At 45.5% G+C, this 14,996-nt stretch overlaps 1 protein-coding gene across 24 annotated transcripts in view; it reads left to right on the top strand.

Annotated features, from left to right (window-relative positions):
• Window positions 1-5,377: 5,377 nt before the first annotated feature.
• Window positions 5,378-14,996, top strand: part of Ceacam18 (CEA cell adhesion molecule 18) — a 64,264-nt gene continuing 54,645 nt past the window's right edge. For 19 of the 24 annotated variants that reach the window (XR_008223028.1, XR_008223032.1, XR_008223025.1 and 16 more), the window contains exons 1-4: window positions 5,454-5,578; window positions 9,289-9,505; window positions 10,477-10,603; window positions 10,849-10,920. Coding sequence is in view for 7 of the 24 variants with exons in the window: in XM_052761667.1 (XP_052617627.1) it covers window positions 9,434-9,505; window positions 10,477-10,603; window positions 10,849-10,920 (271 nt within the window). In the remaining 17 variants the exon portion in view is untranslated. The other 5 variants (XM_052761665.1, XM_052761662.1, XM_052761661.1 and 2 more) reach the window with 5 other exon arrangements.

The raw sequence follows: 14,996 nt of genomic DNA, 5'->3' as shown, positions 1-14,996 counted from the left end.
TTTCTCTTTGAGGATCCCTGTGTTAGTATTCTGACCTGCCCCTTGGAAGCCCACCCCTTGGGGCAGCCCTGCATCCTGACATAAAAGCCTCCTTTTAAGGAAACGCCTCTCCCTTTTCCTCTCTCTCTTCCACTCCCCCTCTCTCTCTCCCTCCGTTCCCACGAGGTGTGCACACCTCCGCTTTCCTTCCCTTCTCTTCCTTCCTGTCTCCTTCTTTCCTATCTTTCTCTTCATCTCTCTATTATAATAAACTCTCTCCACATGGATGCAGCACCTGGGTGAGAGTGACTGTTCCATGCACTGGGCTGCATCTGCCCGCCATGTTTCCCAGGGTATCTATCGTGAGATATCCTGGCCCAGCCAGCTGGGATACCCCACACGATATATCATAACACCCTGAACATTCATTCCTTTTGTGAGCCAGATCATGTTTTGTGTTTTTTAAGGAGTTATTTTTATGTATATGAGTGTTTTTTTCTATATCTGTATTAGTATGTGCACCATGTGCATGCAGTAGAAGCTGGGAATTGAACCCAGGTCCTCTGAAAGATCATCAAGTGCTCTTAACCACTGAGTTGTCTCTGAAGCCATGGGTTTTCTATTTTGTACTGTTTGAGACAGTATCTCATGTCTCTCACCTTTCCCACTATTGAACTCCTGATTCTTCTGCCCCCACCTCCCAAGTGCTGGGCTTCTCTTGCCCAAATGATATTTTTTACCAAAGACTACTACAACACTGTATTCCATCTAACATGTCCTTATAATGTCAATTTGACTATTCTGTTGCAAAGTGAGTCTATATCCCCAGTTGGGTGGCCTTTTATCCTTGTTTCAGTATATCAGAAGTAGCATTATGTCACTAAGATCCAACATTAAAAGCCATAGGCGCCGGACGGTGGTGGCGCACACCTTTAATCCCCGCACTTGAGAGGTAGAGCCCGGCGGATCTCAGTGAGTTCGAGTCCAGCCTGGTCTATAGAGTGAGATCCAGGACAGGCTCTAAAGCTACACAGAGAAACTCTGTCTCGAAAAAAACAAAATAACTGTGAGTATCAGTGAGGCAGACCTACTCAACTTCCCCTTTACTTTAGAAGTAAAGGCTTCTACTTTATCTGAATGTTTGTTCTCTTTTTAAATCTATTTAAATTTTATACATATAGGTGTTTTGCCTGCATGTATATATGTTCATAATGTTTATACAGCACCTGTGGAGGCCAGAAGAAGGCATTATAGACTTCCTGGAACTGGAGTTCCAGATGGTTGTGAGCTACCATGTAGATGCTAGGAACTGAACACAGGTCCTCTGCAAGAACAGCCAGGCCACTTAACCACTGTTCTATTTTTCCAGTATCTGAATGCTTGTTTTTGAATCCTTCAGCTGCCATATAATAATTAAGTCTGTGCTGAAGCCAGTAAGCTATGGGAAACCCAATGCAGCCTATAGAGAGACACTGTGTTGAGAGGTCCTGAGATGTACATGATGGACATCAAGATTGAATCAGCTCAAAACTGAGTGTGGTGGTGCATGCCTTTAATCCCAGCACTCGGGAGGCATAGGCAAGCAGATGCCTGTGAGTCAGAAAACAGCCTGGTCTACATAATGTGTTCCAAGATAGTCAGAGCTAGAGAGACCTTGTCTTAAATGAAAAACAAGATAAAAAAAAAAAAACTTCCAAGACTGGATACCAATATAAATGCTTAACAAGGAAGGGCAAATTTCAACTATAGACAAAGAACTTTAGGAAACTAAGGAATGCTCAGAGTAAGAGAAAGTCTTCCCCAGCAAGAGTCCCAGATTGGTCATCCAATATTAAATGGTCAGACCTGAAATCGTATTCACACAAGTAACATTATATGGAATGAGCAGGTTGTATTTATGTATCTAGGAACACACACACACACACACACACACACACACACACACACACACACACTTAGAGAAATAAAGGCCATTAATTAGAGAGAGCGCAAGGGTGATTAGAGGGAGGAAAAGGAAGGGGGAGAATGTTGTAATTAAAATTTAATTTCAAAACGTTAAAAAGAATATTATTTAAAGAGATTGAACCAGTTCCCAAGGTGTCATTCTTGTGTTTGCACTCCGGTTGCTCCTCATCAGCTGCATGGAAAACCAAGATTACAGCCACTCCACCAATCCCTCACCAAATCCCTGACCCGCACAAGATTACAGCCACTCCACCAATCCCTCACCAAATCCCTGACCCGCACAATATTAGAAAGGCGGTAGTCTCTCCAAACATTAGGATTCAGTGTGGATTATGGAGACGTAGCAGTAGATAACCAGAATATTCTCCCTGCACCATATCCTTGGCTTTGTGCTTCCAGGTTCTCCTAGACTTCCTGTGGATTTTGCCACATTCCTAGATCCTGAGGTAGGGTTGGAAGTGGAGAAAACTCACCTTCAGGTTAGCATTGTAGGTTGAGGTGATGGGGAAGTTGAGTAGGTCTGCCTCACTGATACTCACAGTTGAAGCTGCATGGATTGGATTACAGATCATAATGCGGCATTCTCGGGCAGGAGAACTGGCCCACCAAGGGAGTCATTCTCTCAACTTCTACCTGTATTTTTTTTAGGAACACAAAAGAGGTCAAGACTCAGTGGTGATGTTTTTGGTAGAGAAATTAATATATAAGCAACAGTTATATCAAGAAATTATACCAGAACCACTCCTTCTACTGAAAACCTCTCAATTTTGTCCCTGGACCCATGGGACTCCTTCCTTCCTCCTGCACCCAGCCTGGTCTGATTGGTGTTCAGCTGAAATCTCCAGCTCACCCCTGCTTGATCAGGGAAGCCCCATTCCTCTCTCTCCAAACCCCACCCTCTCAGAGGGTCTCCAACCAAGAAAAGCTGCCAAAAGCCCAGTTCCGCACTCTTGGTGGCGGCTCCTCCCTTGAAGCTGCCAGTGGCTCAATCCCCGCCTAAGAGTTGTAATTAGGGACAAACCCAATTTATGGAGGATGTTCCATCACTCCTCACCTACAGGGTATTTAAGTTCTTTCCTAGTTTGACCACGTGATTTTTCTCCTCCCTCTTCTCCTCCTCTTCTCTGGGGACTAGAGGACTCACCTGGGAGTTGCTTTACCCAAAATAAACCCGGTCTTTTACTTTTGTAATTTGGCTAGATCTGGCTTACTGTGTTGATGGAGATACAGAAAACCTATTGACTTCTAAAGACACCAGAGAGGTGAAGACACTGTGAAAAGCATCTCGATGTCATGCTACCTTTGTGAAGCTGGTAGTTGTCTTCAGGAGGTGTCCTGCCTTCTAACCTCATCTCCTCCAACCCATCTGGTAATACCAGCGATGAGCTGATCATTTTCCCTAGTGAGCAACTTGAAATGAGTTCTTGTCCATAACGTGGGGCTTATGATTGCCAGCTTTGCTGAGCTGTGTGTTAGGACGACCAATACGCATAGGTATTGCCAGAATTCCTTCCCGGGGAGATATAAACAATGTCTACCCCATCCTTATAGGGTCCTAACAACAAACAAAGTACAGTTCCACCAGTGTTCAACCTGGGGAACCAATGAGTTTGTTGGACTTACTTAGAGAGCATGAGCGAGGGGCTCCGGGAGCAGTGGGACCCACAGCAGTTGTGCAGAAGTGTTCACCCAGCATGAATGACCGGTTTCCCTTTATTGAATAGAGTTGTTCTCCTCTGTTCTCTCTTTCCAATCTAAAAGCGCTAGGGGACAAGTACCCCTCACCCCACTCCCATCCATATGCAATCAAGAACAAATCACATATAAATGACTGGGTGGGGTGCCTGGAGCCCACAACTACATTTCCATACATGTACCTCACAGTCCCACCCCTTCTAGCAATCCTGGCACTGCTTTGGCTTGGGCTGACTGAGGTCCAATGACCAAGCCTAATCTTATAGGAGGACAGGAACCTTTGGCCCTAAAGTTCTGCTCACACTCCTGTGGTCTGTTCTCAGAGGAAAGAGCACGACCATCTGTGGAGGTGGGCATAAGTGGCACATGCCCATAATCCCACACTTGGAGAATAGGTGCAGAAGATCCATCTAAATAGTCCAGGTCAGCCAGGGCTGGAGTTGAAAGGACGCTAGCCCACCTGAGCATGTGGCTCTGCCGGGCCTTACCCTTCTCTCATTCCCTCTGCTTTGCCAAAATCCACCAGATTACATTCCTAAAGCTAGCTACCAAGGACGATTTATTTGGCCAATCCCTCCTGCCAAGGCGGACTACCAGGGTCCAGCTATCAAAGAACTGAAGTCCAGCAATCAGAGCCCCCTTTGGTTCACTAACATGCCAATTAAAATTACACACTTCATCCTAACACCGGTTTCCCCCTTTACCTCTGTCTCCTCTCTATCCAGAGGCCGTCCTTTGTCGTGGCCGTGCCTCCCTCTCCCACTAGACAAATACCCCTGCCCTCTTTCCCTTGTTCCTTTCCCCTTCTCCCCGTCCTCTATCTCCTCTACTACTGCATCATGTCCATCTAACCCAGACCTCCCGCCCCTCTCTTCTCCTCTTAAAATTGCACCTGAAAGTCATTTGCTGCTGTTTTTCTGCCTGAGTCAGAGAGCAGCCACTTTAACTCTTCTTCCCTGCTTAATAAAGAAGCTCTCAGTGAAAACAGGTGTTTGGGTGTGGTTTGTGCCTAGTCCAGGTTCTGAGAGGGAGCCCCTGTTCTGCGGGAGTCCCCTTCTAGAGTTCTCATTAGGAATATCGACATTCATTCTACTGTTCTGGGTATTTTCGTTATTTGACTGGCGTCTCCGCAATTTGCTCCTCACCAGCCTGTTCTACACTGTTTCTATTATGCACTGTTTGTTTTGTTGTTACACTTCTAAATGAGGATAGATGTTTTTCCTCAGGGAACCATGACATGTTCCCAGGATGGTGTACAAGGTTCATTTCAGACTTCAATGTTCCCCAGTGATTCACTTCCTGTTTCCCAATAACCCTTCCAACTTTTCAAATTTTAGAAAATCAGAGGAAAAAGAAAGCAAGCCTTAAGTCCGTGTGAAAATACAGAGAAACTTTAGGAATATGCAATATCACTGTCTCTTAGATACGTGTATACCCACCCACGTAGAAAATAAATCTCCTGACGATGTGTGACAGATTCAGACTTTTAAAGTCTGTGACATTCCACATGACTCAAGGATGTTCGGGAATGTGTATTCTGATGGTGACTTTCGCATCATTGGAATATGGACGTGGCCATGACAACGTCTGGGGCGGGGGGCAGAGGGGAAAGAGAACCAGAACGTACACCATTATAACTATTGGCAAAACATAACCTCTCACGTGGTGGTGGGCATGCGCAACACTACTTTGTAACTTGGCAAGCAGTAGTGGCAACGCGCAATACCGACTTCCGCCGGGGCGGGGAGGAGGCTGAGGTGTGACCAGAAGTGTCCTAGAGTATCCATTTCCGCTTAGATCTTCACGTGGTTAGTTGTTGTTATCGTTACCAGGACGCCGTGGGAGTTTGGATTGGGAACCTGGGGAATCCCGAGGGTCCGTGGGCGGAAGTCGCGGCCCCGGCGAGCCGTGTGCAGAGTTCTCTGCGGTGCCGTGTGAGGTGAGCGGCGGCGGCGGCGCAGGAAGGATGCTGTGCTGCTGAGCGCTGGTTTGTGCGGAGTGGCGGCTGAGAAGGCTGCTGGGGCATGCCGGGGTTGAACTGGGCTGGGCGTCCTGTAGGAGTCGGGAGAGCTGGCTTGCTGAGGGCGGCGATGGAGCCTGCTGTTGTGAGCTTGGGGCTGGTGTGTGTCTGAGGGCGACCGCGCCGCTTTCTGTACTGGGAGTGTTTGCATAGCCGGTGACTGGCTTGAGTCTGTCTGCGAGAGGAGAAAAAGTAGATGAAAGTAGAAAATGAGTTTATTCACGGTTTTGACTTACACCCAGGCTGCAGTTTTCTCGGTCTGCCCAAGCCTAAGCAGTGTCAAGAACTGATAAAAGGGATGGTACAGTCTGCGCGAGCTCGCAGCTGTGGGCTCCAGGGAGCAGAGCTAGGAGAGGAGCCTTTGTGCAGGGACCATGGCTTCGGGCCATTTCCCTCATCGCCTTATATTTCCCGCAGGGAGCTGGTGCTGGGAAAGAAAAAAATTAAAACTTGTAATTCCTGTGGCCAGTTTTGAGTATTGGGGTCCTTGAAAGTGTGTAGGTTGGTCCGTGCTGGCCTGGCTTTAGGACCCTATGGACGTGGCAAGGCTCTGTGATCAGCTGTTGAGCAGCCTGGTGTTGTAAACAGGTGTTAGGGTTAAGTGCTTTCCTGCCGCCTCAACTGATTAACCATGGTCAGGAACCCCTATTGAAAAGACTAGTCAGTCATGGTGGAAAGCAGAGAGACGGGGGGAATTCCGTTTCTTCAAATTAGCCACATCAGGCAGAAGAAGAGGTAAAGAACCCAGTGACCGCAGTCTGTTGTAGTGACACAGAGGTTTGGGATTGCTGGTCAGGAGGTTTGCATAATTAAGTTATCTGGCAGGATGTGGTGGCTCCTGACTCCCCTTTGGAGGCTCCTGACTACCCTTTGGAGGTAGTACCAGCGGGATCCCTGAAAGTGGAGGCTGCTTAGTGTAGCAGGAGGGCTACATAGCCTACATCCTTTTTTGTTTTGACCTGTGTACACAGATGATTAAGAAGTCCTGGGCGTGGTGTGTGTGGTCCTGCCTGTCTTTTTTTGAGCCCAGTCCTTCAGAATGTTCCTTACATTTTTAATCTGTTCCTTGTCCTCAGCCCAAAGAGACCAATCTGTTTCCTCCTTGGTGTTTATTTCTGCTGTACAGTGAAGCCTCATCCTCATGCCTAATTGCCCTCCTCTGGGAGCGGTCTGTTCTCGGAGGCTTTACAGTTTCTGGAATTGAAGATGACTGCATCTTTGGGCCTTGAAGGGGGATGTATTAATCCTACCAGGAGACAGTAAGACCACTTCCAAAATTTTGAGTCAAATTTGAAGCAAGCTTGATTTTTATTGGGGGTATACCCAAGAACTGACCAGCGACTGCCTCCTAAGTAGGGTTAAAGAGAGCAGCCCTGAGTCCTTTTCTTAGGGCCCTTTTAAGGAGTAAAATTGTGAGTAGTTGCAAAGCAGATTTATTTTATTTATTTATTTTTGGTTTTTCAAGACAGGGTTTTTCCGTGTAGCTGTTTCCTGGCTATCCTGGAACTCGTTCTGTAAGCCAGGCTGGCCTCAAATTCACAGAAATGAATTCACAGAGATCTGCCTTCTGAGTGCTGGGGTTAAAGGCATGCACCACCATGGCCAGGCTTGCAAAGCAGGTTTACCTAAGACAATGGAACAGTAAGGAATTACAGAATAATCTCAAAAAAACATTAGCCATCACCATGTGGTCAGCCTGGTGTTATGGGGCTGAGTGTTCCCAAAAACAAGTCAAAGTCATGAGTTGGGGCAGGTCAGGTTCCGAGAAACAGAAACTTGTATTTAACAATACAGCATAATGGTTCTTGCCTTCAAAATGGAGTCAGGCGGGTTCCTGGGATAGTGTAGGTTGGATAGAGATGGCCAAGCAGAAGTCTAAGCCAGAGTGAAGATCTCCTTAAGTAGACCAGGTCAGCCTCAAACTTGGCAGTGATCCTCCTGCTTCTGCCTCCTGAGTTCTGGGTTACAGGAGTGTCGTGTAAATTGAAGGTCCCAGAAAATTAAAGTTTCTTTGTCCTGATTGGCTAAATAATCAGGAGGACACAGTTGTATGAAATCTTGTCCCTCCCACTGCTACTTTTCTTCTTCCGTTTCTCAACAAAAACCTCCCGTGGTTTCATTTCTACATTTCACTTCTTGATTATTTTAAAGCTATTAGGTGTATAACCTTGTCATGAATGCAGGTCGCTGTTAGGAGAACTTGGCTGTTAGTCATTTTCTACTCTGCATATTTAAGGATTTTTTTTTTTTTTTTTTTTTTTTGGAGGGGAGTAGGTAGCAGACACTAGCAGGAGTCGGTCTGATGGTTTTTGTCCATTTATAGCTGGAGCTAAGCTGATTCAGGGTGCTTTGATTTTGAAGACGAACCATCAGATTTACTTTCTTAGGAGGTGTCTTTAGGAATGTGTTCTCTGGCCCTCAGTAAGCAAAACTGAATGTGCTGTCTTTGCCTGGATGCCTTTTGAAAACACATTTGGGCTTCAGTAGCACCTGAAGTTTCCCATCTTCCACAGCACAAAGCGTGAGGTCTCTTTTCCCCTCCCATGCCTTCCTTCCCATGTCACCATAATTGTCTTTCTCATCTGCCTCATGATAACAGGAATGGTGTGAGGCAGGAGAGAGATTCATCCCCTGCACTTGTACTTAGTGACCTTGAGTCCAATTATGGAACGCTGCACACAGCCTCATTCACCTCTTAAAAAACCAGGTACACTAATGCTTGTGACATACAGTTGAGAGTATTGAGTGAAAATTAAATAAAATGGAGTTGGCACTTGCTGACTTCTAGTCAAATTTCTTTCAACTTTTCATCGTGATTGTGTGGTAAGTGCAGGTGCACGTGGAGGCCCAAGGCTTCAGATCCTCGTGGAGCTTGAGTGACAGTTGGTTGTGGGCCACCGACGTGGGTGCTGGGAGTCAACTTGGATCAGACATGTAAAATAGCAAAGGGAAAGACTCAGTAGGGGCTAAAAAGGAGCATTTTTACCAATATACACAAAATGTTAGGCAGGACAAATAAAGGAGCAGCTGTTATTCTCCATAGAGCACAGCGGCTTAACTGTAAATGAGAAGTCTGAAGTAGGATAGAATGCCACTAAACAGAAAGAATATTCTTTTATTTGTATTTCCTTCACTGCCAGACAGGCGGAAGGACTTGATCCCCAATGCCTATGAACACCTGCATCTTCCTTTGGAAACTTCACGTTGCTTAATATCCTCTCTTCTCACAGTTAAAGGGTGGGAAATCTGCAGTGAATTCTTTATAACCCTTTGTTCAAAACTGTGATCTTTTTGTTTGTTTTCTGGATCTTCGTAAAATTAAGAATTGAGCCAGGCATGGTGGTACACACCTTTAATCCCAGCACTCAGGAGGCAGAGGCAGGCTGATCTCTGAGTTCAAGGCCATCTTGGTCTACAGAGTGAGTTCTTGGACAGCCAGAGATACATAGAGAAACCTTGGTCAAAAAAAAGAAAAGGGGAAAAAAAAAAGAGTTGGCATTTTCTTAACCTTGTCCACCACTCTGTAATGTTTGTATGATGCCTGTCAGGTAGGGCTAAAACTTCACATGCAAATGTTGGGTGAGTGTCCCACAGTCACTCACTTTCCAGGACTTTCTGTGTCTTTGTAGATCCCTGGGTCAGGCCAAGTCATCCGTGCTGCTGATTTTCTAGGACAACCAAGCTGAGTTCTGCTCGTCAGCTCTACTCAGCGGCTCCACATGCTCACCCGAATCCTGAGGAGAGCCGAGACCAAGAGTAGACACCACGGAGGACATGTTGACCGACATGAATTTCTGCCAGAAGCCCCAGAGACTGGAAGCAGAGGAGCAGGAGGGGTCATGTGAGGTGAGGAGAGGTGCCCCAGAACTAGAGTGTAGACTTTGGAAGTTCCAGATTGTAAGCTGTGTTCCTGAGGCGACCTTGATTCTCATTTCCTCATCTTCTTGCGTCATGTACGTTGTGCTGCTTCTTGGGTTTAGGTTTATCTGCCCGTCTGTATGACGTCCTCGGGAGCCCGGTTTCTGTTCAACCTCTCTGTCAGGAGAGGACTGGCAGGACAAAGAAGTGGGTGCACCCAAGTCTAGCTCGGTGAACCAGAGGTTATTTTGGCTTCATTATGGGATCGCAGATGAGGAGTGGCCTCCAGAGGCATGAACAGTTTGGGCAGTTGTGTTACTGATCTCTAGCATGGAAGATGGTTTGTGAAAGCTGTGTCTCCAAATCGTCCCCCACCCAGTTGTGTCTAGCTGGTGGGTTTTTATTACTTCTGAACCTCGCACAGAGCCCCCTGTTGCTCCCTAAATTCACTGTGGATTTTCCCGCCTCTCCACTTTGACTCTCGTTCCTTCTTGGAAAATGGTGTTCTATTTCAAGCACCTCGTTTACAGTTCAAGCCGCTGTGCTCTACAGAGCATGACAGCCATTCCTTAATTTCCCTCCCAACCTTTTCTTGGTGTAGATTCGTAAACTCTTCTCGTTAGCCCGTGCTGAGTCTTTGTTGCTTTACCAGTCTGAGTTTTTCCAAGAGTGGAAGCTCATACTGGGGTGCTGAACTGCAGGAACCCCACACAGCTCTAGGCAAGCATAATGTGGCTTAGTAGCTGTCATCCTGCTTAAATTTGGTAGAGAAATTCTGTCCTTCATGAGGGTGGGGGTGAGTGAGACGTCACATGGCAGGGTATTTCTATATACTGTCTTTATGCCTGAATGTAAAATGTGAAATCAGTATTTTTGTGGAAAATTTAAATGGAACTTCCTGGGGGGTGAGGAATTACTAAAAACACATGGTTACTTATTGTATCTTTCTGTTATTACAGAGATTGGTATCCTTTGAGGATGTGACTGTGGACTTCAGCCAGGAGGAGTGGCAGCAGCTGAACTCTGCCCAGAGACACTTGTACCAGGATGTGATGCTGGAGATCTACAGTCACCTCTTGGCAGTGGGTGAGCACAGCTGGCCTGGGGGTCCAGGATGGGCCTCATATTTTTCTCTTTGCAAAACTTGGTGGAATATCAGAAATCTGTCCTAATTTCTAGGTGGTTTTGTTCTGACTTCACTCCTGTTGGGCACCTTTTATGTGTTACTTTGCATGCAGTACTTAATGTTGACTTTTGCAGTTAGCCAGTACAGAGTTCATTGGCTACCCTCTAAGAAGATGTAACAAATCCAGTATCCTTCCAATTCGCAGGGTATCCCAGGCCAGAGGCCATCCTCAGGATGAAGGAAGTTCATTTCCCACGTCAGAGGTGTCAGTGTCAAGGTGAGTGACTATTGTCAGGTGGAGGTAGATAGTTGAGAGGTGTAATCAGCCTACTGACCTGCTTATCCCCTCAGGAGTGGGCACCCAGATTGCCCTTTACTCCCGGTTTTCATAGTAAACACCGTACTACATTTTGTTAGGAGTCTTTAATAGGGACAGAAAGGTGGTTACTGGATATTTGCTTAACGGTCTGTACAAATTCATAGTCTATGTTTGCATGTCATGAAACGTGAAGAAATCACACATGGATTTCTGTTTGTGCATCTTAACTGTCAACAGTTGACATTATCAGTGTGGTTTATGTATTGCTTGTGCAGTGAGTAAAAAAAATTTTAGAGTGTGTGTGTGTGTGTGTGTGTGTGTGTGTGTGTGTGTGTGTGTGTGTATGTGTGTGTATGTATGCACGCGCACGCAGTAGAAGAGGCCTGAAGAGTACTAGAGTTACAGGTGGTTATGAGCACCCATGTGGGTGCTGGGAACTGAACTCAGGACCTCTGGAAGAGCAGCAGGCACTCTTAACCACTGGGCCATCGCTCCAGGCCCTCCTGTGATATCTTTTCATAACTATTTAGAGCATCTCTTTCTATCTGTTTTGTAACCAGATTGTCTATGTATATATTACCTTTTGTATGTTTTGTCACTTTGTGGTTTTCTAATTCTCTCACCCCATTTATTTATCCCTTCATCAGTGTCCTTTTTCGTCCTGGCTCTTCTTTTGTGTCCTCCTAATTTAGCACCACCGTATTCCTGTTTTATATGTTCTCCTGCAATCATTTCTTACTACATTTCTGTATATATTTATGTTCCTGGGTGTACACATTCCACTCACCCCTGTGGAGGTCTGAGGGCGACCTGCAGGGAGTCAGTTCTGTCCTAGAGATCAAACTCAGATCATCGGGCTTGACAGCAAGCACCTTTACCCCCGAGCCATCTTGTGGGTCCAGTCGACTTTCTTACAGGAGCTGCCTCTTAGAGACGTGCTGTTCTCATCTCTTGGTCCTCCTGTGGCTAGTGTTGTCGAGTTGATACAATGCAGAACCACTGGAAGGAGTCTTGATGAGGAATTGTCTACATTAGATTGGCCTGTGGGCGTCTCTGGGGATTCCATTCATCGATGTGGGAAGACCCGGCTCTGTGTGCAACGCCGTTCCCTGTAGTTGGGTCATCCAATGTAGGAGCACAGACAGTGAGCTGAGCAATAGGTGTGCATGTATTCAGCCTTTCTCTTCTGTTCACTGTGCCTGTGATGCGACCAATTGCTTCAGTCTCCCACCACCTTGAATTCCCGGAAATGATGGACTATAACCTAGAATGGCAAGGTAAAATAAGTCCTTTTCCCCTAAATTGCTCCATGTCAGGGTATTTTATCACAGCAGTCGAAATGAAACCAGGACAGGCCTCACATTTGAATTGTGGCGATTTCTGTGTTAGCCTCTGCAGTCTCTCTGTATGGTAAACCTGCTGCCATGTCTAGCTATTTGGAGGACTGGTCCTGTGGATGGCCCCTTCCTTATTTTTGAGACATGAGAAACTAGAGTCATCATCATCCAAGTTAGAAAGTGCTTTCCTATGAGAAACTGTAGTTTCTTGGCTCTTGTCCTTGAGTTACTACTTCACAGTGCCTGCTCATTCTTATTTTCCAGTATACAGTGTACATGACTGTTTCTTAATCCTGCTAAGATCAGTTCAAACTAATTCCCTATTTCCTTAGACTCTTTGTTCCTAATGAGATTTTTGGATTTCACTTAGGAATTCAGTTAAGATTCTATCAACAGGTTTTTTAGAGCAAACATTTCTATTTTCTTTCTCTTCTTCCTGATAGATTTGATGCAAATATTCAATTATTTTGTATGATGTAGAATTCACCAGCTCTTCTGGTAGTCATATATTTCCAATTTGCAAATCTCTCCGAGTATTTTTCTTACTCATGCTCTGAGCCAGGTGTAGCTAGGTCTCTGTTAATGTCTGCTCTGCCGCTCTTCCCCATTGCATACAATCTGTTGATTAGATTGTCTTCTCCATTTTTTGTTTGTTTTGTTGTTGCATCCAAGTTAAGCCCCGTGGACAGCAGTTTCAGCTAATAAAGAATTATATGTACTGAATTTCCAAAGATAAGTGAAAGAGACCATTTTCCCTATTTTAGAAGATTTTTCAGTGTCTGCCAAAGTAAATGGAAGGAAACAGGTTGTAATGGATGGTGTGGTGTAATGGCATGAGAATCAGGAAAGCATCCTTAGTGCCTTTGTCCTGTGTGATTGAGAGAAAGCTGCTTGGAATGCAGCTGTCACCCTGAGCGTGTAGAGTAACTGCTCTTGGAACTCCCTAAATGGGAGAGGACATGGGAGTTGATTTTGAGGGCACATGCACTGGTTATTCATGAAGTAATTTTGAACTGGAATAAAGGACGAGACCAAGTAAACTTAGTTAATTTAGAGCAGTGGTTCTCAACCTTCCTAATGTTGGGACCCTTTAATACAGTTCTTTATGTTGTGGTGACCCCCAACCATAAAATTATTTATGTTGATACTTTGTAACTGTGATTTTGCTACTGTTATGGATCATAATGTAAATATCTGATATGTGACCCCTGTGAAAGGGTCATTCAAGCCCCCAAAAGGAGTCATGACCCACAGTGAGAGCCACTGAGTTAAAGGATATGAGTAAATGCTCAGAGGTAGGAGTACCTGACCGTTTTTATATTGAGGTTATTGAGATATAGTGGAGAAATAAAATTTATTCTAAAGATGTATTTATTTTATATGTATGAGTGCTTTGCCTGCATGTATGCCTGGGTACCATGTGTGGGCATGGTGCTTGCAGAGCCATAAAAGAGTGTTAAATCCTCTGGAACTGGAGTTACATATGGTTGTGAGTGGTCATGTGGGTGCTGGGAACCAAACTTGGGTCTTCTGCAAGAGCAGCAAGTGCTCTTAACCACTAAGCCATCTTTTCAGCCCAATATTGGCAACTTATGGAGAAGCTTTTCAGAATCCTTGTGGTGCAAAGTTCATTATCTTGCAGATGGATGCTGAAGGATTGACAGTATAGTATCAAAAAGAAAAGTGAAGACAGTAGTGTGTGAAGTTTGTATTTAAAAGTTTGTTACTCCCGTACTAAGGGATGGGAATGGGAAGACAATAGGCAGTTTCTAGGTCTACCAGCCAGTCTAGCCAAAATAGTATCCTCTAAGTTCAGTGAGCATGTCTCAAAGACAATAAGGTGGTTGTAGCTGGTGAGATGCTTCAGTGAGTAACATGATTACTGTGCAGTGAGAAGGAGCTGAGTGTGTGTCCCTAGCTCCCAAATAAAAGCCTGTGTCCCTGTAACTCGAGCACTAGTGGTAAGCTGTCCGTGGCCTGATGGCCAGGCCAGCGGAAAGAGTGAACTCTCGAGTCAGTGAGACACTCTGTCTCAGAAACTAACTAGCTAAATTAATTAATTAATGGAAAGCAATAGAGAGAGCTATCCAAAGTTGATCTCTGGCTTCCACATGTACATGCAAAGGTGGGCCATACAAATACCACACACAAGAAGTTGGAGAACCGTAAGAGAAAGATACTTAAAGTCCACCTCTGCCTCCACAAGTGAGCACACAGGCTAACACACCCATACACACAAGTCACACAGGAATCATGTACACACTTCGAAAGAACAGAAGTAGGGCAGTCGGGGCAGGTGGCTCGGTGGGTGGTAAAGGGCTTGTTCTGCAGTGTGAGGACCCAGGCTTAATCCCTAACACTCACATCAAAAACCGAGCACAGTGGTGCACTCCTGTGATCCCAGTGCTCGGTTGGCAGCGACAGAGGGAGCACAGAGCCTTTCTAGCATCCAGTCTAGCTGAATTGGTGATTTCTAGATTCAGTGATGGACCTTGCCTCAAAAAATAAGGTTGAAAGTGAGTGAAGAAGGCACTGAGCCTTTGGCCCCCTCCACATGCATGAGTAAACAGATGTATACCCGTGAACACAAACATTACACAGATCAATAAGTTACAAAAAATAAACATTTAGGGATGTAAAGTTCAGAGGGAGGGCTCGTGGAACCGGGCTGAAGAATGTAGCTAATCCTTACAAACA

Source organism: Peromyscus californicus, unplaced genomic scaffold (assembly GCF_007827085.1).
Source record: "Peromyscus californicus insignis strain IS unplaced genomic scaffold, ASM782708v3 Scaffold_4__1_contigs__length_199733344, whole genome shotgun sequence".
Classification (NCBI taxonomy): Eukaryota; Metazoa; Chordata; class Mammalia; order Rodentia; family Cricetidae; genus Peromyscus; species Peromyscus californicus.
This window is presented reverse-complemented; position numbering and strand designations above follow the sequence as displayed.